General features: G+C 48.0%; 1 protein-coding gene and 1 long non-coding RNA gene across 4 annotated transcripts in view; one reads left to right on the top strand and one right to left on the bottom strand.

The window, feature by feature from the left end:
• Syn3 (synapsin III) overlaps window positions 1–27966 on the top strand; it is a 427730-nt gene that overhangs the window by 27042 nt on the left and 372722 nt on the right. For both annotated transcript variants that reach the window (XM_046429615.2, XM_058574327.1), the window contains exon 2: window positions 12284–12717. In XM_046429615.2, coding sequence (XP_046285571.1) covers window positions 12407–12717 — 311 coding nt within the window. In that variant the 5' untranslated portion in view covers window positions 12284–12406. The remainder of the gene's footprint in view (window positions 1–12283; window positions 12718–27966) is intronic.
• LOC124083059 (uncharacterized) overlaps window positions 1028–27966 on the bottom strand; it is a 92511-nt gene continuing 65572 nt past the window's right edge. The window contains exons 3-4 of one of the 2 annotated variants that reach the window (XR_006848590.2): window positions 25041–25112; window positions 22888–23461 (exon numbers count right to left, since the gene is read on the bottom strand). This is a non-coding gene — a long non-coding RNA (uncharacterized LOC124083059). Of the gene's footprint in view, window positions 2498–22887; window positions 23462–25040; window positions 25113–27966 lie in introns of those variants that run through there. The other variant, XR_006848592.2, reaches the window with a different exon arrangement.

The raw sequence follows: 27966 nt of genomic DNA, 5'->3' as shown, positions 1-27966 counted from the left end.
TAATTGCCTTATAAACTTAGGATTTAAAGACTTAATTTGTCAAATGTCAATGCTTATTTTCATGACTTTGTTTTTTGAACCGTTTTGGCATTTCTCTATTTGAATATATTTGGGGTGGGGAGGTGACTGCAGATAAATGGAAGAATATGGAAGAATGTCACCTCTCCTGACTTCAAGCAGACCCTCCCACAAATGTCCCAAAAGCACTGGTGCAGAAAGCTCCCGCACCTGTGAATTCTAGCTCCAAAGTCTGAATCCTTCTTGTCTGGCATCCGCAGTGTCCCACGAGCAGATACCACTTACAGGAGGTCAAGGCCTGCGTGGGTGGATTTGAACTCTAAGAGCCCATGCCTGCCCGTCGGTGTGGCTGGACAAGATTCTGCGCACAGAAGGCCCAGCAGGTCTGTAGGTGTGAACAGAGTAGCTCACTTGGCAGCAGAGTGGTTGACCTTTCCTTAAAGAACTTAAACGTGACAGCCATGCACTTTGAGTGACAGCTCACAGGTTCTCGGCCTCACCTGAGGCTCCCTCACTTCCCATGATCATCAATACACTGAGGAAACTCAGGCCATGCTGTTCCCATGAATTTTCCAGCTTTTTACCCAAACACTGGTTCCTGACGGGGGAGACAAAAAAATTACTGTAGCACACATTGGGTGGACGGTAGAGTGAGGCGTTTGTAGGGTGTTTGAGTGGAGGCAGGGCCACTAAAATAAAAGGAGCCAGAGTCTCCTTCATTTTATCAGTTTTGGTTCACCTGAGGTTTATCTGTCAGGCACTGAGAGGTGCTTCCTTCAGTACAATAGCACTTTTGTTTTTTGCAAATACAGGTGAAGATAGTTGAATTTTGTTCCTGTTATTTTAAAGCATGCTCACTTAATAAATAGTTATAGATGCCCAAATATGTCCTGGGCACTGTTCTTGGTTCTTGAGACACATCAGTGAACACATCAGACAGTGGCCCTTGCTCTTGGGGAGATAGCCCTCTATCAGAAGGAGCAGGAAATGAACAATAAGCAGAATAAATAATTTCTATGGTTTATTGATGAGGGTGGAGGCTATGGAAAATAATGGGCATGTGGAGCAGAGGGGTGGGGATCCAAAGTACCAGATGGTGGCTCCCAGAGGGGAGGCCTCGGGAGAGGGTAGCATTCAGGCAAAGACCTGAAGGAGGTGAAGTGTGAGCAGGCAAGTGTCTGGAGAGGCCGAGTTCCTGCTGAGGAACAGCCAGTGTGCAGGCAGCGTATGACAGGAAGCTCCACGCTAGCATTCACCTTCTCTGCTTGTTTTGTGAGAAATGTGCCAGGCTTTGAATCTTCCCTATCTAGTGCGCCATGGTAGGCCCTCCAGGTGTCCGCCTGAAGAACACTAGGACTTTGACCTTTGCAGAGCATTTTAAAAATAAAAAAAATAAAAACAACACAATTTCATGGGGAGTGGGGAGACGGTCCTTATCTTGGTGGTGGGTACATGAATGTATGACAATTCATAAAACTATATGGACCCCCGAGGTCTATTTTATTCCATGTTAGCTTAAAACATAAGTATTTTGAAAAGCACTTCAGTACATTTTATTTTGGTTCTTAAGACCTATGGCAACGTATTGATATTCACGGTTTTCAGATGAAGAGCCTGTGGTCGAGAGGTTGCTCAGCTGCTAGTGGCAGAGCGAGGTCTCGAAGTCAGATCCATTCCATAAGCTCGTTCTCGTATCAATACTGTAGTCCCTACCACAAAGCCTTCCAAACTAGAGTAACCACACTGCCTCTGGCACTGCCTGAAAACCAGCAAGATAATGACCACACCTGACACCGGTTGCTCACCATGCGCCAGGCTCTGGGTACCTTGCCAATACCAAGTCCCTTAATTCTCACAAGAGCCTCTGAGACATGGACTGTTCTGTTACCTCCATGTACACATGAGGACCCTGAGGCACAGGGAGGCCGAAGAGCTTTTGTGAGGCCTTGTGTGTAGTCAGTGGCAGATCTGAAACCCACAGGAGCTGTTCCTAGGGCTATAAGCTCAGCCTCCAGGGGTGCTGCTTCTGTTGCCAAGCACTGAGGCTGTGGTGGCCCTCACCCAGGGCTCGGGGAAGAGCTTTGAAGGCTCCCTTTTAGGTAGGACTTGGCTTTATGGTAAGTGTAGAATGGGATTTTTACAACCAAGTCTTACCAATAAGTACCCTCCCTTCTTTTTTCATGGTGCCTAATATTCCACCACTGGAGTCAGTTCACTGGGCCTCGAAGACCAAGTGGGAGGGTTGCTTGACATTCTTATGCCTCGTACTCATACCTTTGGAAGAGTCCTGCTAACTGGTGTGATGGCACTGAGGTGGGCAGAGCATCTGGCCTCACTCTTCTTCACCCTCTCTTGCCCCGGAGTTCCCATCTGTGTCCAAGGCTCCTCTGAGTTAGCACTTCCAATGGTGAGATCCTGCCCAGAGGTCTGATCTTTGGGGGTGAGGTGCTGAGAGAGGCCAGGAGGGAGGAAGATACATCTGGCAAGACATACAGGATTCAGAAACAAACCTCACAACATTCTCAAATAACCAAGGAGCGTGTCTATGAGAACGGATCCCAAGGGAGCCGTTCAGTGGAAACATCCTAAGGTTCTGTGTGCGATGCAGCTAACGCCTGAGGTCACTGGGGTTGAGGGCACCCGGGCCTAGAAGCCTTTTTGGTGCTCACAGAATATGTGGGCATTAATGACAATCTAGCAAGAGAGGCCAGGGCGAAAGCCTGTACCCTGGTCGGACTGAAAAATGCCACCAGGGACCATGATAGTGTGTCATCAGCATTTGCATAACTGCTCATGGCTCAAAAGCACTTGGGGGCATTCTTTCATTTGATCTTCCCAGCAGCCTCATAGAGTTCAATAATAATAAGCCATGGTAATGAATAATAAGAGCAATTAATAGGCAGAGTGCATGTCATTCCAGGCTCTGCACTGTGACATCTGTCACCTCACTCCGTGTTCACATTCATTGGCAAAGAAACCATTCTTTTTATCCCTATTGGAAACTGAGGCACAGAGGTCAATAAGTCTCCTAGCTTTGCATTAGGAAGCGGCAGAGCCAGGAGGGAACCCAGGCCTGCCTGTCCCTGGAGCCCGCCCTCTCATTAACTCTCTCCTGGCCTCCCTGGGCATCATGAGCCAGGCAGTGAGGAAGAGGGGATCTGGTGGGATCCGGGAAGCAGGCAGAGGGAAAAGCCCCATACATGAAAGACACGGATTTGGGGAAGGGCAGGACTCATTGGAAGAGGTCGAGATGGAGAGTAAAAGGGAAACACTAAAGAAAATGGCAGTGACCGAACCGTGAAGTCCTTCTGTGTTCGGGGCTTCCGTGTAAGGGCTGCAGTCTAGAAAGCTCTCTTCAGCTCTTCTGTGGAAAGGTGATTGACCGGCTGAGGCTGGAAGGAGGGAGGGAGGCTGTGGCAACAGGCGATGGGGAGAGCTTTTAGCAGCATGAAATGATGGAGAGGAGGGGCCAGTGTCAGAGATGTCTGGGGAGATGGAATTCGTGGGACCTGGTGTCTCAGTGGCTGAAACCCACGAGGGCTAAGGAGGCGCCACATAGGAGACTCGGGTTTCTGGCCTGAGTTGATGGGTGCTGCTACTGTTCCCGCAAGTGGGAAGACCAGGCACATGAACGCACCTGAGAGTGAGCAAGTAAATGAACCTGGGGGGTCGAGGAGACACAGGAGAAGAGATGTCCACTTTCCTGTCTGGGAGATCCGTTGCTCATCTCTCACCAAAGTAGCTAAAGCACCCGGGATAGCTTGTCTTCTTACTAAGCTCTTGTCACCTTGACACAAAACCTGTAACCCGGTGGTTTTATTTCTGACTCCTGGATTCACCACCAAGTCTGAGGTGTCTTTCAACCTTCTTTTACCCTGTGTATATACACTACTACCCTATGCAGTCTCTCTTCACACCTCCAAGAAGCTAGTTTGCAAACGTTGTCTGATAAATTGTTGGGATTTATTTTTCTTATCTGGTATGGCCACTCCTGCCCTCTAGTGGCCAAAGGAGGGACAGCATGAGCTGGGTATCCAGGGACCTCCCTGGGTCTATCCCCCCCGTGTTTCTGTCCTGCTTTTCCCATGGTCTTCCTCACCAGAATCCCTCTCATTCACTCCTTGTCCCAGAATCAGATTACGCTTGGTATGAAAAAGATAACTAGTGTCCTAATTGTCACTCACAAGAAGTGAGAGACTTACAGAAGAGGAAAAGACTTTGGAGATTACATTATTCAGCTTCTTTCTCTTACACTTAAAAACTAAATGACTGCTGCAACCCCATAACTTGCCTGGCCTCCTCCAATTACAGTCCTTCCTGACCTTTTGTGGATACATCCCAAGACCCTCAGTGGATTCCTGAAACCACAGATGATACTGAATCCTATGTTTTCCCAATGCACACCTATGATGAACTTTAATTTATAAATTAGGCACAGTAAGAGATTAACAACAGTTAACTAATATTAAAATAGGACAATTATAACAATGTACTACAATAAGTCATGTTAATATGATCTCTCAAAATTTGTACTGTGTTTTCATCTTTTCAGTTAAAAGACGCACTTTATAGCTTGTCACGGGCACATCTGAATTGCCAGCTTCACCGCTCTTCCACTTTGCAGCTACTGTTAAGTAAAATACTGGTCCCTTGAATACAAGCACTGAGATACTGTGATAGTCAATCTGATAACCAAAAGGACTACTAAGTGACTAACAGGAAGGTAGCATATACAATGTGGATACACTGAGTGGGATGGAGCCGCAAAGTGTAAGATGTCGTCACATTACTCAGAATGGCATGCAGTGAACCTAGACTGTGGCAGAGATGTTTGGGGAGATTGAATTCATGGGACCTGGTGTCTCAGTGGCTGAAACCCATGAGGGTTTATTTCTGAATTTTAAGAATTGTTTATTTCTGAAATTTTTCATTTAGTAATAACTTTGGACTACAACTGAAAGGGATTGATTGAAACCACAAAAAATGAACCTGCATATGGTGGGGGTGATGATGAACATATTACCCTCAGTTTCTTTCCCACACTGTGGCCAGCTAGACTAGATCAGGGATTGTTCTTATTTGTAATCCTTTCCCAACTGGATTAAAACCAGATTCTTCCCACTATGGTCTTTTGTGATCTGATCCCTCTCTACTTCTGTAAATACTTTCTTCTAAGAAATCTTATTTTTACTCCCCAGTAAAGCTCATCTTCCTTCTCTTATTCAAATGTGCCTGACCCTTTCCTACCTGGAATCTTTGCATATGGGCTTCAATTTTTCCATTCTTTATATCTCAGCTTACAGTTTACTTCCTGGAAGAAATGGATTGTTTCTTGTTACTTTTAACATGATGTTATACAGTGAAAACTCTAAAGACTCCCTAAAAATGTTAGTACTGATTTTCAAACTTAGCAAAGTTGTAATTCACTAAAAAAAAAAAAAGCAAAAATCTGCAGAATTTTTTCACACTAACAGTGGATTATCTGAAAATGAAAGTAAGAAACTAACTCTATTTCAGAAGAGCATAGAAAAATAAAATGCTTTTTAAAAAAATATTCTTTAGTTGTTAATGGATCTTTTATTTATTTATATGCAGTGCTGAGGATTGAACCCAGGGCCTCACACGTGCCAGGCAAGCGCTCTACCACTGAGCCACAACTCCTGCCCCCTAACATACTTTTAAATAAATTTAATCAGTGAGGTGAGAATATCTGTGTACTGAAGACTATAAAATATTAATGAAAACGTTGTAGATGACTCAAATAAATGAAAAGATATCCTATGTTCATGGATTATATGAATTAACATTGTTAGAGTGTCCATACCACCCAAAGAGGTCTACAAATTCAATACATTCCAAAGTCATTTTTCATCAAAATAGGAAAAAAAATTCTAAAATTTGTATCATACCATAAGAGACTGTGAATAAGCAGTGAAATCTTGAACAACAACAACAAAAACCTGAATGCATCATATTATCTGAATTCAAAATAGATTACAAAACAATAGTAATCAAAATAGCATGTTGCTGACAGAAAAAGAGGTATGCTGACCAACCAATCAGAGCTCAGTTGAGAGCCCAGAAATAAACTAATGCACTTATGGTTATTTTTTAAAAAACAAACTTGCCAAGAACATATGCAATGGAGAAAAAAAAATAATCTCTTCAATAAAATATATTAGAGAAATCAGATATCCCTAAACAGAAGGATAAAATTGGATCCATATATCATACCATATATAAAAATCAAATGGAAATGAACTAATACTGGTGTAATACCTGAAATTGTAAGACTACCAGGAGAAAACCATGACTTTGGTTTAAGCAATGACTTCTTGGATATGTTCCCCTAAGCACAGGCAACAAAAGCAAAAATAAACAAACGGGATTGCATCTGACTAAAAATCTTCTGCACATCTAAGGAAGGAATTAATAGGGTGAAATGACAACCTATGGATTGAGAGAAAATATTTGCAAATTATACATCTTATAAGAAGCTAATATCCAAATATATATGAGGAGCTCAAACAATTCGACAGCAAGAAAACGAGAATCTCAGCCGAAATATAGGCAAAGCACCTGAACAGACAGTTCTCAAAAGAAGACATATAAATGGTCAAAAGGTACATGAAAAAAATGATCATCAGTCGTCATCAGAGAAATACAAGTGAAAACAGTGAGATATCACGTCCTACCTGCTAGGATGTGTAATTGTTTTTAAAAATTTAAGATAGGTGTTGGTAAGGGTGTGGAGAATGGGGAACTTTGGGATAGGGTAGGTGTGGATCTAAATTAATACAGCCATTGTGGACCACAGTGTGGAGGTGCAGAAAACTAAAAATAGTACTATGGCTTGGATAATATGTGTTCTCCACAGGCCCGTGAGTTGAAGGCTTGGTCCCTGGTGCAGTTTTGGTTAAGGTTGGGGCTTTGGGGAGGTGATTGGATCATGAGGTCTCTGATCTCCTGTAGGCATTGATCCATTGAAGGATTTTTTTGGTGGGGGGGGATTACTAGGGATTGAACTCAGGGACACTCAACCACTGAGCCACGTCCCCAGCCCTAGTTTGCATTTTATTTAGAGACAGGGTGTCACTGAGTTGCTTAGTGCCTCGCTTTTGCGGAAGCTGACTTTGAACTCATGATCCTCCTGTCTCAGCCTCCCAAGCTGCGGGGCTTACAGGGGTGGGTCACTGCACCCGGCCATTGATGGATTTCTTTTTATTCCTTTTAAATTCTAATTTGTTATATATGACAGCAGAATGCAATTCAATTCATATTACTCAAATAGAGCACAGTTTTTCACGTCTCTAGTTGTAGCATTGATGGATTTTTAAATTATTGGTGAAGGAAGATTTAGGATGTGGGGCCTAGTTGGAGGAATTAGGCCATTGGGGTGTGCCCTTGAGGGGGACATCTTATCCCCATAGCCTCCCTCTCTCTTCTTGCTTTCCTTGTTTCCTGGCTGCCATAAAGTGAGCAGCTTCCCTCTGTCACACGTTTCTGACATGAGGTATGGCCTTACCACAGGCCTAAAAGCTTCCAGTCCAAGAAGCTATGCTCTAAAACTCTGAAACTGTGAACCAGAATAAACCTTGTTTCCTATAAGTCTTCTCAAGTATTTTGTCATAGCAGTGGAAAGCTGACTAACGCACATTGAATTATCACATGATGCAGCATTCTCACTTCTGGGTATACATCCAAAGGAATTGAAATTGAAAAGATATCTTCACTCCTGCTTATTTCAGCATTATTCACAGTGGCCAAGATGTAAAATCAACATCAGCATCTATCATTGCATGAATGGATAAAGAAAATGTGATATAAATGTGCAACCGAATACTAGTCAACCATCAAAATACGGAAATTTTGCCATTTGCAGCCACACAGTTGAACATGTTAAGGGAAGTGAGCCAGGCACAGAAATAAAAATACTTGTGTGTGGAATCAAAAGAGTCAAACTCATGGAAAAGCAGAATGACATTTACCCAGACAGTGAGAGGGAGTGGGTGGGGAAAGGGATACCTCTGATGAAAGGTTCAAAGTTTAACTAGACAGGAAGAGTGAGCTTCAGTTATCCGTTGTGTTGACAATGGTGGGTATTAAATGCACAAGGCACTGGATATTTCAATATTGCTTAAAGAAGAATAGATTTCAAGTTATTTTGTCACCAAAAAGGAAGTATGTGAGGGGGCTGATTTTTAAAATTTGCTTGATGTAATTATTCCACAATATAAACACATGTCACAATATCATATTGTACCCCATAAATATATGTAAATATTATTTATCCATTAATTCTCTTGAGAAATTTGTCTCTTCAGAGAGGCCTTCCCTGACCTCCTATCTGAATAGTCCCTGCCCCGTGTCGATCCCCACGGCAGCACCCCACGTATTCCTTACTGACACTGGCCCCAAACCATAGCTGTTCCTTTTTCCTGGGCCACACAGTGGGGAGACTGTCAGGAGGAGTCTTGGCCATCACTGGAGTGGGTCAAAAGATTCTAAGAGATGAATCTTCTGAGAGCGGGGAATGCCCACCAGTGTGAGGTGGACAGAGCTCCCAAAGATCAAGCTGTTAGATAAACTCTAAGGTCCCTTCCCCTCTGATGTTTTGTCAACTTTCCATCCAGTACTTTTTAAGTGGAAGAGATTAGTTCCAGTCATGATCCGTAGCTGGTGTGGATCTAGCCCTCTCAGAGATGATAATTATATACTCTGCACAAAATATTTTAAAGAAACTACTGGAGGTCGCTGGAGAGAAACAAAGAGTCGATAGAATGTGGAGGGAACTTGGCCCTTGAAAGAAGAGAGTCACACACACTAAGTTAGACCGGAGGAGGAGGAGGGCTGCTTGCGTGGTACATCCAGAACTAAGTCAGAGAGCTCAATTGTGTGGGATTTACAAGTGAGTGAGCAGGGTACACACTAACAGAGTAGGGGGAGAATAGGAAAATCTAAAGAGGAGCCCAGCTGTAGGCTCCCAGTAAGGTGGACGGAGGCCTCTGTTGACCGTGTTCTGCAGTCCAACCCTGAAGCAGCCCTGTTCTGCTTTTTATTCAAGCCTAGAGTTGTTATCATGTCTTCAATAAAAGTCTTGCTTTTGTCACTATAGGAGTGCCACCTCCCGGGGGAACATAACTTACAACCATCTGATTGATCTCTTTAGGACATTGCATCCAACAACTGCAACATGCCTGGTCTTTTCAAGTCCATATGGAACGGTCATCAAGATGGACCCTATGAACCAGGATATTAGTCTCAAGGATTGTCAAAGGATTCAAACCTCATAGGCGATGTTCGCTAATCACAAATGAATTGTATTAAAAACAAGAGCAAGAAAATATATAAAAGAGCACTGAAACCCGGAAGATAAACACATGTTTAAACCGCACATGGGTCAAAATTGTTATAGGGAAAATTGACAATAATTTGAAATTAAATGATAAGAAAAATATGACATAGCAAATTACTTTGGATGCGTCTAAAGCAGTACTTAGAGGATGGTGCATTGCTTTAAATGTTTATGTTAGTCAATAAGAAAATTCGAGAATTGGTGATCTGTGCTTCCGTCTTAAAATTCTAGAAGACAGAGGAGCATGTTAAACTTAAAAATAAGGAGAAGAAATTAGGTAATAAATGACAAGAAAAAGTGAAGTAGAAAGCAAAGGAGAAAGTTAAAGAGACCATAAGTTGGTTCTATAAGAGATCAATAAAATGTGTAAATTCTTAGCAATACTGATCCATCTAAAAGAAAAATATACCAACATCAGGAAAATTAAGAGGAATCATGAAGATCCTACATCAAAAAAAGAAATGTTACAAACAACTTTATGCCAATAAATTTCACAACTAAGATGAGATGAATAAGTTGCTTGAAGTCACATATTTGCCAAAACTGATATAAAATGAAACAGGAAATATGAATGGATTTATAAAAGAGATTGAATTCATTATTAAAAACTGTCCCATGAAGAAGAACCAAGCCCATATGGCTTGACTATTGAATTTTGCTAATAATTTGAAAAAAATACCAATACTACACAAATAGAAAAGGAAAGAACACCTCTCAACACTACTTGATGAAACCAACAGTGCTTGGTGCCAAAGATATTACCAAGAAAAAACTACAGACCAGTCTCTTGTGTCATAAAATTTGGGCACAAAAGTCCACAGCAAAAGAGTGTCAAATTGTACCTAAAATATATGTATATAAAAGATTCATTCACTATGACCAAGGGGAATTTATCCCAAGAGTGAAAATTTGGTTTAACAGTTACAAATCAATCAAATGTAATTCGCCACATTAAGCAAATAAATGATTTCAGAAATCATATAATACTCTCAACATATTTAGTAAATATCTTAGAAAATTCAATACCTATTCATGATAAATTCTCATGGGCAACTGAGAGTACCAGGGAGATGCCTTGATATGATAAAGTGCATTTATAAAAACCTATAGTCAGGGTCATACTAGTAGAGATGTAAAATGGCTTTTCCCCAAGACTGGGAACAAATTAAATATGTTTCCCCGCCATTTCTATTCGGTACTGGTGGTTCTAGCTAGAATAATGAGAAGTGAAAGTAGAGAAAGCATTAAGATTGGAAAGAGAGAAGGGAAGAGCTGCTTACAGATGACGTGATTGTTTAAATACACAACCCTAAGGGATCTGTAAACGACTAGTGGAAGCAATACTTGAATTTAATTAGCTTGTTAATATATTGTCAATATAAACCTTCATAGATTAGAAGTCATGGTGCTCCCAAACTGGAAGCATTTCAAATGGCCATCAAAAAGAGAATGGAATGAAAACTTGAGGTTTGTTTATCCAGTGGAAAGCCACTCAGGGATTAAAATAGAATGGCTGTTGAATCATGCAGCATCGATGAAGCTCAGAACGAGTATGCTGTGGGAAAGAAGTCATTAACCAAAGAGTCATATATATGATCGCATTTATATGAAGTTCAAGGACAGGGAAATTAATAAGTGATGTCACACATCCTGTTTTCCTATGGGCGGGGTGTGGATAAACCAGAAGGGGGCGCAAAAGAACTTTCTCAAGTGATAGACTCTTGTAGCAGCATATGCATTTACCAAAACTCAAAGAATTGTACAGTTAACACTGTGCAGTCTAAGTAAATTGTATTACAATAAAAAATATAACTAAATTCCATTAAAAAGTCATTGTTCTCAATAGGATACTTTGATCTTAAGTCAACAAGTTGTTTCTTTTAAAATTTTGTTTTCTACTCAAAGAAGAAATCATGTGTGTATTAGCCTGTTCTAGTTGCCATAACAAAATACCCTGAACTGGGTGGCTTCAAAACAACAGAAATTTACTTTCTCAGAGTTCTGGAGGCTGGAAGTCCTAGCTCAGGGTGCCCAGCATGGTGGGGTTCTGGTAAGGGCTCTCTGCCTGGTTTGCAGATGGCTGCCTGTCACCTGTGTCTTTACACGGGCCCTGTGAAAGGCCCGTGGAGAGTGCTCTCCAATGTCACTTTTTGCAAGAATTCTACTCCCATAGCAAGGGCCCCACACCTATGACAGATCTAACCCTAATCACCTCCTGAAGGCCTTGTCTCCAGATACCAACACATAGGGATTAGGTCTTCGGCACATGAATTCGAGGGACTATATTTCAGTCAGTAGCAACATGCATTCTGGAAAACTTGGAAAGTATAACTAAATGGAAAGAAGAAGAAAAGACATATAATTACATTACAAAAATGTAGCCACTGCTCACGTGATTTATTTTGTTTCCCAAATTTTGTTATTTCAACTTTTACATGGTTATAGGAATCCTACACCTAGGATTTTCTATCAGGATGTTTTAATTTAATGTTACAAGATGAATTTTTTTTTCTGTTACTAGAAACCCTTCTTTGGTGTCCTTTTTAAGACAGCCACAAAAGGCTCATTGAGTGATTATGCTGTATGTCTATTTATTTATTCAATGTCTTGTGGTGGAATGTTGAGCTACTCATCAGTATTTTGCTAGTGGAAATAATGCTGTGATAAACATTCATGCATGTGATTTTTTTTCTATAACTTCAATTTTTTTTTCTGCTGGGATAGAATTCCAGAAAATGGAGCTTTTAGGTTAAAAGGGTTCGCTCTTAATACATACTGCCAAATTCCCTTCCAAAAGGACGGTCCCATTTACATTGCCACCAACAGTGGAGCAGGAAAGTGCTTAGCTGCTTGCTCTTAAAGGGAAGGAGGTCACTTACACTAATGTGCTTATTGGCTTGTTTCCAACAGGTAAGCGAATCCTTCTGAAGCCTACTTCTGGTTGTGCCGAGTCCTGTCCCTGCCTCTGGCTGGAGCCTGTGTCCTGGGCCTCACCTAGGAGTAGACGGGAGCCATCTGCCCCCACCCACAGCCATGAATTTCCTCCGACGGCGTCTCTCCGACAGCAGCTTTGTGGCCAACCTGCCCAACGGCTACATGACGGACCTGCAGCGCCCAGATAGCTCCACCAGCTCCCCCGCGTCCCCCGCCATGGAGAGAAGGCACCCCCAGCCCCTGGCAGCCTCCTTCTCCTCTCCAGGATCCAGCCTTTTTAGCTCTTTCTCCAGTGCCATGAAGCAGACCCCGCAGGCTCCCTCTGGACTGATGGAGCCTCCGGGTCCCTCCACGCCTGTGGTTCAAAGACCCAGGATCCTGCTGGTGATCGATGATGCCCACACAGACTGGTAAGCCGGGGTCTTCAGGTACCACCCCCAGCCGGGGTGACAGCTGACATGGGTTCTGTCTTGCCTCTTGGGGGGAACAGAGGAGGGCCCTAAGGGGCTCAGGTGGTTTCAAAGAATGACCAGAGGGAAGGAAATTCACACTGACCCACAAGGCCCTACAGCATCTGCATCGTGCCCAGTTTTCTTCTAAGACCTCTACATTTACAGGCCCACAATCCCCACCTGCCGGTTTAAAACTTAGTGGCTCTGGCCACTAGAAGATATATTGTCATCCTTTTGACAGCAAAGCCCAATCTGAAGGACAGTAAGGCTATGGCAGTCTGGATTATGTCACTCGGTGTGCTCGTTCATATGACAATGCAAACATCGTAATGTGTTTGATGCGGGCTGCTTCCCGGAACCCACAGGAAATGTTATATACTATATGGATGGAAATCACATGACCTTTCTAATATTGGAAGACTTCTGAAGCCTGAAATGCAGCTGGCAATATTTACCAGATTATTCCTCTTCAGCCTCAGTCACTCTCCATGCCCTAAAATGAGGTTGTTGTAAGGGTGACATAAATCAGTACAGGCCCTTGGCTCATAGCCCAAACCCTTGGGACCAGAAGGCCTCAGTATGTATCCCAGTTACTTCAGCTGCTGGCAGGCTGGCTCCAGAGCCTGTCCTCCTACCACCAAAGGCCCGGAAATGATGTGTTTTTGAGCTGCTTCTCAGACAGCGCTCCCCAAGCTCACTGCAGCGGCCACCAGGTCAGCGACTGAGCTACTGAGCACAGCTGATGTGCTCAGGTCTGGTGGTCACACGGAGCTGCACTTGGGGAATAGGTCTCTCCACTCACTTTGTAGTACTGGGGAGTGATAGATATTATTCATCTAGCCAGAGGCAGAATTTGCTAAAAATTCTGTTACTAAAAACCCTTCTTCGGTGTCCTTCTTCAAGACAGCCCAAATTGTGGAAGCACCGCACTCAGGGCAGAGGAATTCATGGATAGTGTACTAGTCAGTTTTTCCTTGTCTTGACCAAAATGCCTGGGAAGAACAACTTAGAGAAGGAAAGATTGATTTTGGCTCATGGTCTCAGTCCACAGCTGGCTGGCACCAAGCAGAAGCATTGTGGGGGGTGGGGCAGGTGGCAGAGGGAAGCTGCTCATCACGTGACATCCAGAAAGCAGAGAGGGAGCCAAAGGAGCCAGGGACAGGATATAGTCCTAGGGCTCACCCCCTTATCACACTTCCTTCAGCCACATCCCACCTGCTTAAAGTTACCACCCAGTAGTCCATTCAGATTATTAGTTCTTCAAATGAATCAATCCACTAATAAGGTTACAGCTGTTATAATCCAATCTTGCCACCTCTGATCATTGCTGCATTGCCTAACACATGAGTTTTGGGGGAGACATTTCCAGATGGAAACTATAACAGATGTGAAGCAGAGAAATTCTGAAAATGAATCCTCAGGCAGCCCCTGTGTGGCGGGAGGACAAGGTTGCACGTGTGTCTCCAAAGGCCGCCTCGTTGTCCTCACCCAGCCCATGTGTGTTGCATGGATACACGGGGGCACCCCGCTGTTCCATTAGTCTAGCATGAGTGTGGACACTCACATTCCCTCCTTGAGAAGTTACTCAGGTTGGGCTGAGGGAACCTACCCTTTGGAGTGGGAGCTATTTAGAGCTTATAATGCATTCTCAGTATTCATTAGGTCCAGCAGACTCAGACATCAGTCCTTGCATTTCTGCTAAGTAATTGCCCTATCTGAGCCAGGGTGGCCGTGAGCCACCTGAGATCTGATCCAGTCTGAATGCTGTCCGAGCCGCTGCTTGCTGGAAGGTGCTCATCGCAAAGTTTATCCTCTCTGCTCATTCCCTCCCACAAAGTGTGGCCCTCGGGTCTGAGCTTAGGGCTTGTTGTCTGCAGAGTTACTGTTTTCCAGGCAAGGCTGTTGCCTGTCTGCCCCATCATCAAGAGACTATAAAAGTCTTCTGTTGACCTTTAACCCAACATTTGACCTTGATTTAGAGTGTTCTTTGCTGGCTGTGTTATCTGATACTCAACTTTGTCTGAGAAGTTGCTTCCTCAATGGAGGTGGAGTTGAATACATAGCAGCGTGATGTCATGGTTCAGGATAAGACATCACAGCGAGGCTGTCTGAGCTCAAATCCCATCTTTACCACATAGTGACCATGTGACCTCTGTAAGTCACTGCACCTAAATGCAGAACCTACCCCATAGAGTTAGTATATGTAAGTAGGGTTGACACCTAAGTTAATGTGAACATGTGTAGTAGGTGTCTGGCCAAGAGAAGGTGCCGTTTAAATGCATGTTGGTGTTTTGCAGACTGTTATAACCTTCCTGTGTCCCATCAACCAACCTGACAGCAGCCCCGTGGGCAAGCTAGTTTAATCTCTTCATGCCCAATTCTGGGCAACCTGGACAAGGTTTGTCCCATTGGACTGGGTTTTCCTAGGTCTTCCCTGCTGGCTCTTGGCTGACAAAATTGGATCTTGTCAATCTCTGTCTCTGTGTGGTGTGTGACTCAGTGTTGGGGCACAATGAATAATATTGGGATGCAATGAATAGCCTCATTCATGTGACGCTTAAATTTTGGCTCTGGTCTCAATCTCCACAGGAATGGCCAGTGTATACATTTTGGGTCACGCACACTGGTGGGGACTGCTGGCCAGAGCAGTCTCCCTGATTATATTTTAATCACATATCACATGTGCTTTAATTAGGTCTTGAGAACAACTACCTTTGGTCCATGGCATATTTTGTGGCCCTTGGTGGGTTAAGACAGAGGAGAAGAAACAGATCCACGGACTCACCTGGAAGTTGGCTTTGTTGTCCACTGGCTGTCTGTGACAGAGACCTCCTGCCCCAGACCATCAGCCTTTCAAATGGAGCTCCGTCCGAGAGTCTCCATGAACTTCCTAACTTCTCTGAATGCTTCCCCGCACTGATGCTGGCTGCCTTCAAGTTTCAATCCTGCCTGTAGAATTCCCCACACGCCTGTCCCTGGTTACCAGTAGCAGCCAGCAGGGGGCGAGCCAGCCCCGCGGTCCCAGCAGCTCTGGCAGAGCCTGGCAGCCAGGGTTCAGCCCCCTCCCCAGGCTCCCTCATTGTGCAAACTGTCTGCAGAGAGGAGGAAGTTGTTAAAGGGAAGACGGCAGCTCACACAGCCCCTTTCTTCCCGCTTTGAGATGATAATGAGGGGGGAGCCCATCCACTGTCTGGACTGAAGAGCTCCCCCCCACCCGGGGACAATGCAAATGTGGTCCCCTTTTCTACCCGCCTCAGCCCCAGATGCTGGGGCTCTGTCTTCCCTCCTGGTCCAGGGCCTCCTGCAGCACCAGGTTTCCTTGCAGAGAGATGAGGGGATTGTAGGAAGCCTCCTTCTTCTCCTGGGGCGTCCAGCTTTCAGATTCTCAGAACCACTGGGGGCCTCCCCAGGACCATCGGACACCTGGCCAGGGACCTCAGTGGGGGACTTTCATCCTCTGAAGAGAAGTAGAGGGTTCCAAAGCCACCTTTGCTGGCAGAACTCTTGACCCAGCATTCAAAGATGCAGCCACCTGTTGGGGCTGCCTGAGGAGGTGACCCTGGCTAGGCAAGGGGGTGGGAGGAGCCCGGGCCACCCCCTGAAGGCCAGCTCCATGGCAGGTCTGAACTGTCTTCCGGGCCTGGGGCAGGTCAGTCTTGAGAACCCCCCAGGGAAGGAGGATGAGATGAGTGGGTCTCAAGGTCAGTGTTCTTCCCCCACTCTGCACTGGTGCTCTTGCCTGGGATTCCCCAATAGCTCCACAGGCCTCCAGGCTGGACCCTGCCTCCCATCTACCCTCCACGTCACCACCTCCGTCACCACCTCCGTGTTCTCCTCCTGAAGCACAGATCAGCTGCAGTTGGCTTCTCCCCCACCCCCTGCCCCCACGTATCTCCTTTTACAATCCTTTGCTGCTGCATCGTTGACCTAAAATGTGCAAGTTCAAAGTCATTAGCATGTCTGGCCTGCCTCTGGTTGTGTCTCCAGCTCCACTTCCTGCTTTGGGGTTTATTCTGCAGGAATACAAAACAGCTCGTGGTTCTCAAGAGCACCTCTGTACCTTGGCCTTTTCTGTTCCCTGCTTCCAGAACACTCTTCTCTGTCACGTTCACCTGGCCAGTTCCCATTTAGTCTTAGAGGACTGCTCAGCTGTTCCCTTTTCTGTGAAGCCTTCCCCAACATGCCCAGCTAACAGTGCTAAAAAACCACTGCTCCTGTGTAAACTTAAAACATTCCACTGTGCCACACTGGCACATGCCACACTGTATTAAAATTGCCTCCCATGAGAATGAGACCCATCTCTTTTTTTTTTTTTTTTGCACCAGGGATTGAAACCAGGGATGCTTAACCACTGAGCTATATCCCCAGCCATTTTTATGCTTTATGGAGAGACAGGGTCTTGCTAAGATGCCTTTCAGCTTTGCTGAATGGCAGAAGCTGGCTTCAAACTTGTTATCCTCCTGCCTCAGCCTCCTCTCTCGAGATGCTTGGATCACAGGAGCGCGCCACCACACCTGGCTCATTTTTCTCTATAACCCAAGTGCTCAGCACATTGCAAGTGTTCAATCAGCCCATGCCCTTGTCCCTGCCCCCGCCCAATCAGGATAACTTCAGTAGACATAGTAGGCCTGAATGTGCCTTACCTTAGGGGTCAGCAATATAGAGCGCAGAGTTGAGGAATTTCTGTCTTCATGAGCCCGTGTAGAAAGTCCTGGCTATTTATTTTTCAGGATGCCAGAGTCACTGTGAGGCTGATATTTGAGACTGTTTAAGAGGGAGGGGGTTATCACCTATAGAATGCACCAGAATCTCATATTTTGATTCTCAGAATCAAAATATTTAACCTACCTCCCCCCTAAAAAAAAAAAAGCCATGACCACATAGTGTTGGCTGCTTCCAGTCCCCCTACGAGGCCTCTGGAGTTGAGAGGGTGGGAAGGAGGGGCAGGGCCAGGTGGAAGCCCCAGAGCTTTGCCCCAGCTGTTCCCCGGGGCCTGGAGCCCCGGCCCCTCTCTCCTCTCCTTGACCTCAGCCCTGTTCCCGGAAAGTCTGCTATTCCATCTCGACAGTGAGCTATTGTTACCTTCTTTTTAGTTTCCTATCCTTTCCTGGGGTTTCCTTTTTCTTTTATTAGTTAGAGGTGACATGGAAAGGGTGTCCTGGGTTTGGAGCACTCCCCAGCCACCACCCCTCCAGCCTGGAGGATACCAGACTGCATCTTCCTGGGCAGCGGTGGCCAGGGAGGCCCTGGGTGAGCACCCGTGCCTTCCTACATCGTCCAAGCACCGTTACTCTGTATGATGATGGCCAGCCGCCCACCCACTGCTAAACGGTGTTGGTGTCCTTGTGTCCCTGTGCCTGGGACAGTGCAGGTAACAGGTACACAGGAGGTGTCTGCTGACCAAACAAATGGTTTGGTTTCTGATAATAACATGGTTGGAAGCGTGACAGTGACCTAGGAATGGCCTTGCTGGCATACTTAGGCCCTCCTTTTAGCTCCAGCCTCATATCCAACCTAACAGAAAGTCACAGTGGACCCGGTGGGAGCTTTACACCACAGCAATCGGCAAGCACTATCAATCAGGGATGTTGTCACCCTGTCCAACGTGACAACTGTTCATGGGCACTTCCTGACTTAAATCAGAGCCCCCATTGCCAGGCGAGGAGGCAGAGGATCCATGAAGAACCTGGTCCACTTGAGGACACAAAGAAAGGCAGGGCAGGGTTGGGACATGAACTGGGCTCATTTTTGCAAAAGCCCTTCCAACAGGGCCACCTTCCTGCTGAACGCTGCCCAGGGCTCCCGGGAGTGGCAGGAGATAAATGCTGTTGGTGGGACAGATGGCTGAGCAAGGGAGGAACAGCCCGAGGCCTCTGAGGACCCTCCCCAGCCCCTTCATCACTGTCATATGGCACATGTTGGTGCACTTTGCAAGAGCATACTTCATGCTAAGTGGTTTTCATCGATTCTGTCATTTAGTCCTCCTGGTGACAGCATGGGTACTAGTACTCATCACATTTTATAAATAAGAAAAACGGAGGCTTTGGGCCCCAAATCAAAACAGATGCCACTGGCATTTGGGATCAGCTGAGGCCATCGGGATGAGAGTGGACATCACAGTTGTCCTGCCACCTTCCCCACCAGCCTGAAGCCCAGGCCCCCTGTGCTGCGTGTGAGCAGGGCTCTGGTGCCTCACACATGGGCACACACACACCCACACACGCCCGGTGTCTGAGAGGAGAGTGAGGGAACTGGTGGCAGGACTCCTTGTCACACCACGGTGGCCAACACAGGATTCTGGTGACCTCAGCCTGGGAGGAAAGTGTCTCCCCGGGAGCCAGGCGGCCCCACCCTGCAGGCGCCCTCTGGCAGCCCAGTAGAGGGTACCAGGAGAAAGGGGGGTTCTTGCAGCCATCCACCATTCATGGTCTCAGGTTGGCAAATGGAACCTTTTATAGAAAGTGTCTTTGGAGGCACACAGAATAGTTTCCTCTCTCTAAAGCCCCAAGGGGTGGCAGGCAAGGTCTTTCCTGTTCTCTTCCCAATGTTTCGACATTAAAGAGGTGATTTCCCAGCGCATACTGGCGTGTTCCCTGGGGAATTAAAACAGGAAGAAGAAAAGCTGCAGAACACGCAGGGCTCCCAGGTGGCGCTGTGGAGTTCAAGTCCCAGCCCTGCCACGCCCCGTCTCCCTGCTGCTGGCCAAGTTCCTTTCCCATGTGAGCCTCAGGCTCCTCATCTGTACAGCGGTTCATACTGTCACCTCCTTCCCTCTCCCACTCGGCCCCCAGGGCTGTTATGCGGCTCCAGGAGAGCGCCTGGTTCTCTTCTTTTATGGGCCCTTTTCGGAGTGTGTGGCTTGTTCACCTGAGACTTAGTCCTGTGCCTCTAGTATGAACTCCTTGTGGCCGGGGTTTACACCTTCTCTGTTCAAATGCAGAGTCTAGCACAGAGCCTGGCACGTGGGAAGTCAGGGGAGGTGGATATTAGTGACTAAATAGATGTTCTTGCCAGAGGTCGTTATGACTTTGAAGGGAAAGTTCAGGCTGGAGGATGCCTTGGGGAGGAATCTTTGTCAGAAAACACTAGGCTGGCTTGGAATTCAGGAAGAGTACCGGATCACTCCCAGGTTATCCCTGATGCTTCCCTCAAGGATGTGGCCTCCACCTCTTTAGGCCCAACTCATCAGAGAGGCTGCTTTGGCTGAAGGGAGGAGGACTTCAGGACATCCGTAATGTGGCCCTAAGGACATGCACTGGTCCTCATTGGCCCCATGGTGACTGATTTCATCTGTCACCTGTGAACTCAGAGCTGACATCATTAGACATGGCTTATGGGTGGGGTCATCAGTTTTAGCCATCGATTATTCAGGATGCCGAGTTAATGCTTAAGCAATGAATTAGCATAAGTTTATCCCATGCAGTGTTGGGGATAGACTTACACTACATAATTATTTGTTGTTCCATCTGAATTTAATTGAGTGTCCTTTATTTCATCTTATGCAAAGAGGTAACGAGAGACACTGCCTGGTCCTATAAACACGAGACCAGCAAGAGTCTGGCCCCTGAGCTGCCTGGCTTTCTGGTTGGGGAGTCAAACCAAGTCCACTGATTGACCTCATTCTCAGAGACCAGCTTTCCCTGCGGGTGACAAGGACCATTCGTCACCAGCAAGGAGGGCGCAACACTGACTGGACAGTCTCAAGCCAGACTGCCTGGGTGCTGTGGGCTCTGGTCCCTGCTCTTCCTTTCGGAGATGTGACCTTGGGCAAGTCCAGCCTCTGACCCTCACATTCCCCGGCCGCAGGGCAGGATGGTGGACTACTCGCTTTCCTTTCTCGAAGGGCAGTGGTGAAGATGAACGATGATGGCAGGAGTGGGGGTGGGTGCAAGGCTTAGCTGACAGAGTAGGCCCTGAAATGGTAACTGTTATTAACAATTAATTACAGTTACTAATTGCTTGTGAACATAATAGTCCTGGGAGCCAGGGGAAGGAAGCCACTTGGCAGCTTCTGAGTTCAGCTGGATGGGCCCGAGGGCCGTCTTCCAGAAGCCCTGGAGGAGGGGCATCCAGATCCTGGCAGGCTGGCCGAAACTCGCTCCGAGATTCGACAAGGGCTCCAAGTCAGTCCCTCCCCCTGGAGCTGGTCAGAGGATGCAAACAGAGACACACAGCCCTCTGTTGAAGACGCTTGGCTCTGGAGAACAAAATCCCCAGCCTCTCCCCACGGCTGCCCCTACCCTAAGCCTCTCCTTGACGCCAATGGGTCCTGCCTGCTTGAGTGGCGAATGCAGGGGTTTCTGGGAGCCACGGGGGTAGGGCCTAATGACAGGTGTGCATCATTTCTTGTTCTGTCCATTGGCCCAACTGCATCCCCCAACAGGCCATCTGACACCCTCTGGAGTGGCTCCAGCCTCCTGGACTCATCCTTCTCACTCCAGGCACTGGCCCTGCGTCCCCTGGCCCTGCTTTCCCCTGGCCTTCCCTGGCCCTGGTGCCTGGGGGAGGGAGGGGCCCTGGGCATTCCCCAGCGGCCTGCCCAGTCGCCTAGAGACGGGCTCCGCTTTCCCAGGCCCAGCCCCTTTTATCAGGGAGACAATGTGCGCACAGTGAGGGCCTTGTGCAGCACCGAGCCCTGAGCCCTCTGACTTGAGGAATTTTGCAAGTGCTGACCTCTCTCCGTGAGGTCTTCGTGCCATCCAATCCAAGGTCCGGCGTCCCTGCCGCTTCCTACCCAGCTCTTGTGGGGAGAGAGAGGGAGGGGGGGCTGGCTGAGAGGGGCGTTACCCTCGCCCTATAGAGTCTTTGGGGAGAGCTTCGTCTTCAGAAATCGGGGCTAGAAAATCCAAGGGGATGGTCTTTGAACAGGAGAGACTGTGGGGGATGCTCTCTCCTCATGCCTTCCCGAGTGGGCAGATTCTATGGGATCCATCCTGGGTAGGAGGTACTTTCTCTCTGGGTCTCTTTTCCTCATGGTCCCCCCAAACTGTTTCCATTAGAATGATTTTCCCAGGTGCCACCCAACACCTGCTGTGTCGGATAGAATTCTCTGTAGGAAAAAGAAATAGACTTTGGCCAACTTAGGCGAACAGGGATTTAGGGGAATTATGGCAGTGCGGGGAGGGAGTTCCTAGAGGCAAAGGAAAATAGGAGGAGTCTCAGGTCAAGGTCCCCCTGGGCCCCTCGGGGGATCTAGGGGACAGGAAGTCCTGGAGAGCCTCTGCAGAATCAGCTCCTGTCTGCACCCATTTGTGTTCCTCTCTGCTCAAAAATCAAATGTTTGGAGACGAACAAGCCTGGCTTGTTCTAGTCTTTGTTCTTAGGACACTTGGGAACAGTCCCACCAAGACTGTGCACCAGGGGAAGCTTGGTTCCATCAGGGCAAGCGGAGGCACTACTACCAGACGCAGGAGGAAAGGGTCCAGGAGAGGTCCAGCTGAGGCATCCCCCTAAGTGATGGGCTAGAAGACCCAGAGCGGGGCTCAGGAAACTGCCTTTTGAGATGACAGAGAGCCAAGCTCAGAACCCACCAGGTACAAGACTTTCTTCACGTGGCCCCAGCTGGTGGAAAGAGAGAGGGAGACGGATTTCAGCTCAACAGACAGTTCAAAATAAGGAGAATGAACTGACAGAGGCCAGTGGGAGGGCTGGCGTGGGAGTGAGCCCCCTGTCACTTGCAGATGTGCAAGCACAGCTGGGCTACCCATTTGGAAGCAATAATGCAGAAAGGGCTCAGGCCATAAAGAGGCCAGGCTGCAGTCCCTTAGAGGAGGCTGGGACCTGGAGCTTTTCGTTCTCTCCTCTTTGATCTTGTGCTTGGTCGCCTCTCCTGCCCCTGCTTTGCTCTGCTCTGAGACGTTCGGCTGTCTTGCTTGTGAGTCTGGCCTCGTCCCCCACAGCGTGTCGCTCTGGCCCAGGCCCACTGAGTGGCTTTCTTTTGAAGGTGTTTTCCCCACAGCAGGGGTCCTCTGGAGCAGTGGCTATTGCTGAGCTGGAGTGGGGCGGGGGGGGGGGGGGGGGGGGGGAGCTGGAGTTCACCCGCCTGGGTCTCAGCCTTGCCCTGGGGGGAGGCAGGGCTCTGGGCAGACGCCAGGCTCCTTACAGAATGTCTCTTCTCCCGGGGCCTGTGGAAGCCTGTGGAAGCCTGCCTCTGATGAGCCGCCTTGGCAGTGATCGTCTGATGGCAGGATTAGGGATGGTGCGTGGTGTCCGTTCTCCTGACCCCCCACCCAGGGTTTGTGGAAGGGGCAGGGTTACGGGTTTCCCGAGGAGAGGCAGTGAGCTATCTGCTATCTTTACAGGCTAAATGAGGGGTCTCCTGAGCAGCTGCTCATAAGAGACGACCAGCCAGTGGGTGAAGGGGCATAAGGGAGGGAAAACCCAGGCATCGAGAGATGTTTCCCTGCTGGAAGGGAAACAGCCACACAGGCTCTGTGACAAATGGCATCTGCCACTTGGTTTCAACTGCAGAGACAACAAGGAGAGGCCAGGACCGTGCAGGGTGTGAGAAGCGACTCTTTTGAAGGCAGCGGCTGCAGGCCAGCTTTTACCTGGAGGGGATAAGGGCCCTGTGTGGCTGGGTTGCTGGTATTTAAGGAAAGCAAGAATGTTTCTATGAATTTTCTGTTTTCAAAGTAAAGGTACACGATTTCAGCCCAACGAGACAAGACTGTGGCCTCCCTGAGATCTAACAGTTGGCAACCTGTGATAAAGAAGGCAGGAGTTATTGTAAATATTTAGCCGTTTCCTCTTCTGGGGCTGTATCCCAGCGAGAATGTAAACACCTTTCTGTTTTGGGGAGCCGTTTTGTTCAGTGAGATCCCAAGGGCCTAGCACAGTACTGAGCAGGTAATGGGGGGGGGGAGGGAGGGAGGGTAAGATGGGTGGATCCATGGAAGGATGAACAGATAAATGGGTGGGTAGATAAATGAATGGATAATAAATGTTCTTGGCCTTCTTTTTCTGCTCTTTTCACCTTAACTAGATCAGACACCCAACATTTCCATAGTCCTTTTATTCATCTTCCTTATGTCACTGATACCTATTTTCTGAATGATCAGAAAATGGTTTGGGTGTGATGTGTCTCATCAAAGCTCCTGTGTTAATGCAGGAATATTCAGAGGTGAACTGAATGGTGACAGCTGTGACCTAATCAGTCCACCCTAGTTGGAATGGACTGGGCGTGACTATGGGCAGGTGGGGCGTGGCTAGAGGAGATGGGTCACTGGGGGCGTGCCCTGGAAGGGTGCATCTTCCCCCCCCACGGCAGGCTGCCTCACCTTGGACCCAGATCTATGGAGTAAGACATCTAAAACTGTGCACTCCAAATATACTTTTCCTCCTCTAAGTCCTTCTTGTCGGTTATGTGGTTCCCCGTGCTGCAAAAACTGACCGAAATAATCAGATAAGAGTGACCTGCATCTTGATATGAATTCCCTTTCAGTGTGCTGTCCCCCGTCTGTGGATATTTTTTCAGGTGGGGAGGCCCTTAGTCGATGCTGAAGGAGTGATTTGGTGAATGAAATGAAGGGCATGGCAGGGTGTGTCTTTAGAGGGGAGGGAGTAGAGACTGGAGATAATATTGTAGCCTTTCCACTGAAGACACAAGGAGGGGTGGCTGAGACTTTGTTTACCCTAAAGGTCTGCGCTGGGCCGGACAGGCTGCCGTCATGCTAGACACACATAGATCCTGCCACTTCCCCCCTCTTAGAGAAAATGACCTGTTATTTCCCCGGGGACACACCCAACTGAACTCGGTCCTCCTCCCACCCTGGTGAAGGACAGGAGGAAAAAGAGAGTGTTAGTCCAACCCCTGCCGTGTGCCAGGGTCATCACTCATGGAGCCCTTGTGGCAGACGTGCTAATGTCCTTGTTTTAATAGATGAGGAAACCGGGACTCAGAAGGTTGAAGTTTGCTTGAGGAAGCACAAGGAAATAAATGGCAGAGCTGGACAGGAGCTGGCTGTCCCCAAGGCCAGCAGTGCCCACCCCTTTCTTCACCTGGGAGGGCGAAGTTGCACCCCAGCAACACTCTGGCGGGCAGCTCACTTGCTGGGATATTCTGGGCAGCTCCCCCACCTGCATGTCCTCACTGAATCTCTTGACAACTTTAGATCTTTTTATTCCCTTTCTAGAGTCGAGGAAGCAGAGGATAGTCCAAAATCAGAGGGCGCCCATGCTCCGTGCTGATGATCATTTTTCTTGCACATTTGGGGAAATGCAAAACTATGAAGGAAGCGCATCTCTCCCCTGAGGGCCCGGCACCTGCCCGGCTCACTTACCTCCTCCTGAGTCCATCGCCCACGTGCACAGACACAGCCAGTCTCTCTGTCCCCAACTTTGTAGCTTAGTTCCTGGCAAAGAACAGATTCCACATCGTGGAGGGATTGATGGATAAGCTGGGCCACCTCATCAGGAAAGCCGTCCCCAACCCTCAGGCTGGCCTGGGTGCCCCTTCTGTGCCATGAGCAGGATCTGTGCGTAAATGCAGTGTGTGGTGATGGTCCTTTTGTGTCTCCCCCGTGAGGGAGGAAGCCCCAGAGCCTGGGCATGTGAGGTGTTCCTGCTGGGTTTCTTAGACTCTGAAGCCTCATGTGAGTTATGAGGCTTCTCTGACCAGCAGAAGCCCCATCTCCCCTGCTGCCCACATCTTAGCCTCAGTCCCCTTGGCCTGTGCGTCCTATTCATTACTAGTTTCCTTTTACCTGTTAACTTTTAGTCCACAAATATGCACACTCCACAAGGGCAGGGACCACATCTGCCTTCCCTCTCACAGTGCCTGGCAGTGAACTGGGTCCATATGAGGTTCCATAATGGGATTAAATGATGGGTATTAAGTTATGTGAATTTTGACCAGATGCAACCTACAAAAATCTCCCTCTCCATTGCTGCCCAAGGACAAGAGGGTGGGGCCTGCCTGGGTCACTTCCTGTGGCTCAGGGCCCTAGTGCCCTAGTGGATCTAATTTCCTGTCCCCCACAGATCCCTGGGCTGGTCCCAGGAGCCTCACCACCCCAGGGGTGCTCTCCCTTCCTGGCTCACTGGCACCCCCTAATTGCATGGACAATGGAGGGGCTGTCCATCCTTGGAGGGTTCTTTCCATCTGGCAGTGGGAAGGAGCCAGGTACAAGAGCCAATCTTAGGAGGAAAGAGAGAGCTAGGATCAGATCTGGGGTCCCTCTGTGTTGAGAGGCCCGTGTTGGCCACACCCCCACACATCTGGTCTACCAGATGACCCTCCTTGTCTTGCTAACCCAGGACGTCCTGAGAGTGTGCCACGGCAGCCTCCGGCATGGTCTGCTGCCCATCTTCTCCCCTGCCTCTGTCCAGGCCACAATGAGCAACTGACAGATGGCATGTGAAAGAGCAGAATCTCTTTGTGGAGCGAGATCACTGTCTCCCCACCCTTTTCCTATGGGGATGACCTATGGGAAGACAGCTGAGTCCGAGACAGGACATCCCTGACCCCTCCTTCCTTCAAAGGGCATCGCCAGGGCCCTGCCACATTGTCTCCGCACACGGGACACATTGGCTGGGAGACCCCTGCTTGGACCCAGGTGGATCCTGTTTGTGATAATTCTCTTCCTTCGGTCCCCTCTGCTGCTGTTGAAGAATACCATGCTGCTGCTCATAAATCTCTCCCACACACCACAGTCCGCCGCCCCCAATGAGGGATTTCCCACCCTAAGCAACACTGGTTTTATAATATTCTCCTTCCTGGGGCTTCTGATGTGGCAGTAAAATATGAGACCACCCACAGAGATAGAAGGCCCCTTCACAAGGCCACAGCCATGATTGATTGGCCGAGGTGTTCAGGGAGCTTGTTTTGAGAATGAACCTCTTAGGGCATGAGGAGAGGGCAGCTAGGAGGAGACAGAGCCCTTGAGCACAGCGGGTCCATCTATTTGCCTGAGGTCAAACAGCCAGTCAATTACCCAGCCCCCAAAGGCATCTAGAATTCCAGACCATCCCTCCCCTCCCCTCTGCCAGACAGAAGTGTTCGGAGGCAGCTCAAGCCTGAATGAGCCTCCGGCAAGGAGGCAGCAGTCTGTGTGGCCCATCAGGAGACAGACTTCTGACTCCCAGCCAAGCAGGGCAATGGACCGCCTGACCCTCACCTCAGCCTGAGTCCGTCTGCCAGGCTCTGCCGTAAACATTCCAGGGATGCGCAAAACAAGCATTTCTCCCAGGAAGTTGAGGCTTTTCAGGGCCAGAGCTTCCTGGGTGGTATTGGTGTAATGCGAAGTGCTCTGAGTTCCAGGTGAGAATCAAGTTCAGGGCTGCTGGTTGGGCAGGTTGGACACTGTACAAGACCCCCCCGCACCCCCATCATAATCAGTGTTGATTTGTAAACATGTTACAATGACATACCAGTAGGTGGCAGTAGAGTATCTCAAGAAAGGGACGCTCTGTGGGCTCTGTGGACGTGAAGGTTTACATTATGCATTTACCCAGTCAACAGACATTTGGTCAGCATGTGCCTGTACCCCGCATGTTGTGCCTGATACTGGGCACACAGTAAGCACTGAATCAGTTTCTGTTTTCCAGAAGCTCACAGGTGTTTGGAGACAGGAGATGGCAAGGGATGTATAATTACACGGCTGAATGATAAGGGTTATAATGGCTGTGGGTTCAACATGCTGAAGAAGTTGAGCAGGATGCTCAGCCCAGCCAGCTGGGGCAGGAGAGGATACTGCCAAGGAAAACACCACTGTACCCAGGGGGATCTGGGCCACAAGAAAGAGGCCACAAGAAAGAAGACGTAGTATCCTAAGCTCATGCAAAGGCTCAGAGGTGTAAGAGTGGCAGAGTCATTCAGGGGATCACGGAAGTTGGGTATGTCTATGAAGCAGGCGCAGATCAGCTGATGGATGGGAGTGGACTCTCTCATCCACAGGATCCAGATCAGGAAGGACCCTGGACCAAGTTCTGAAAATCCCAGCGTACTCGGAGGTTATGAGGCGTTGAACTGGGGCTTCTCCATCTGGAACCTGGAGAGTGATCCCTGCCCATCACCTCCCAGGGCAGACATGAGGCTTAAATAGGAGGAGGATGTTAAGGGGCTCAAGTCCTTATATACAATGCCACCTATTCATATGTCATCATCCTTCACTCTTTGCACTTACGGGTCACGTCAAAGTGGAAAGAATCACAAATCTGTCTTATAGCTGGGGTCATATGGGGGCTGGGGTTGCTGCCTGTGTCATT

Source organism: Marmota monax, unplaced genomic scaffold (assembly GCF_021218885.2).
Source record: "Marmota monax isolate L192 unplaced genomic scaffold, Marmota_monax_Labrador192_F-V1.1 WCK01_AAM20220418_F8-fsc00051, whole genome shotgun sequence".
Lineage (NCBI taxonomy): Eukaryota > Metazoa > Chordata > Mammalia > Rodentia > Sciuridae > Marmota > Marmota monax.
Note: the sequence above shows the minus strand (reverse complement) of the source record. Positions and strands in the feature narration are given on the sequence as shown.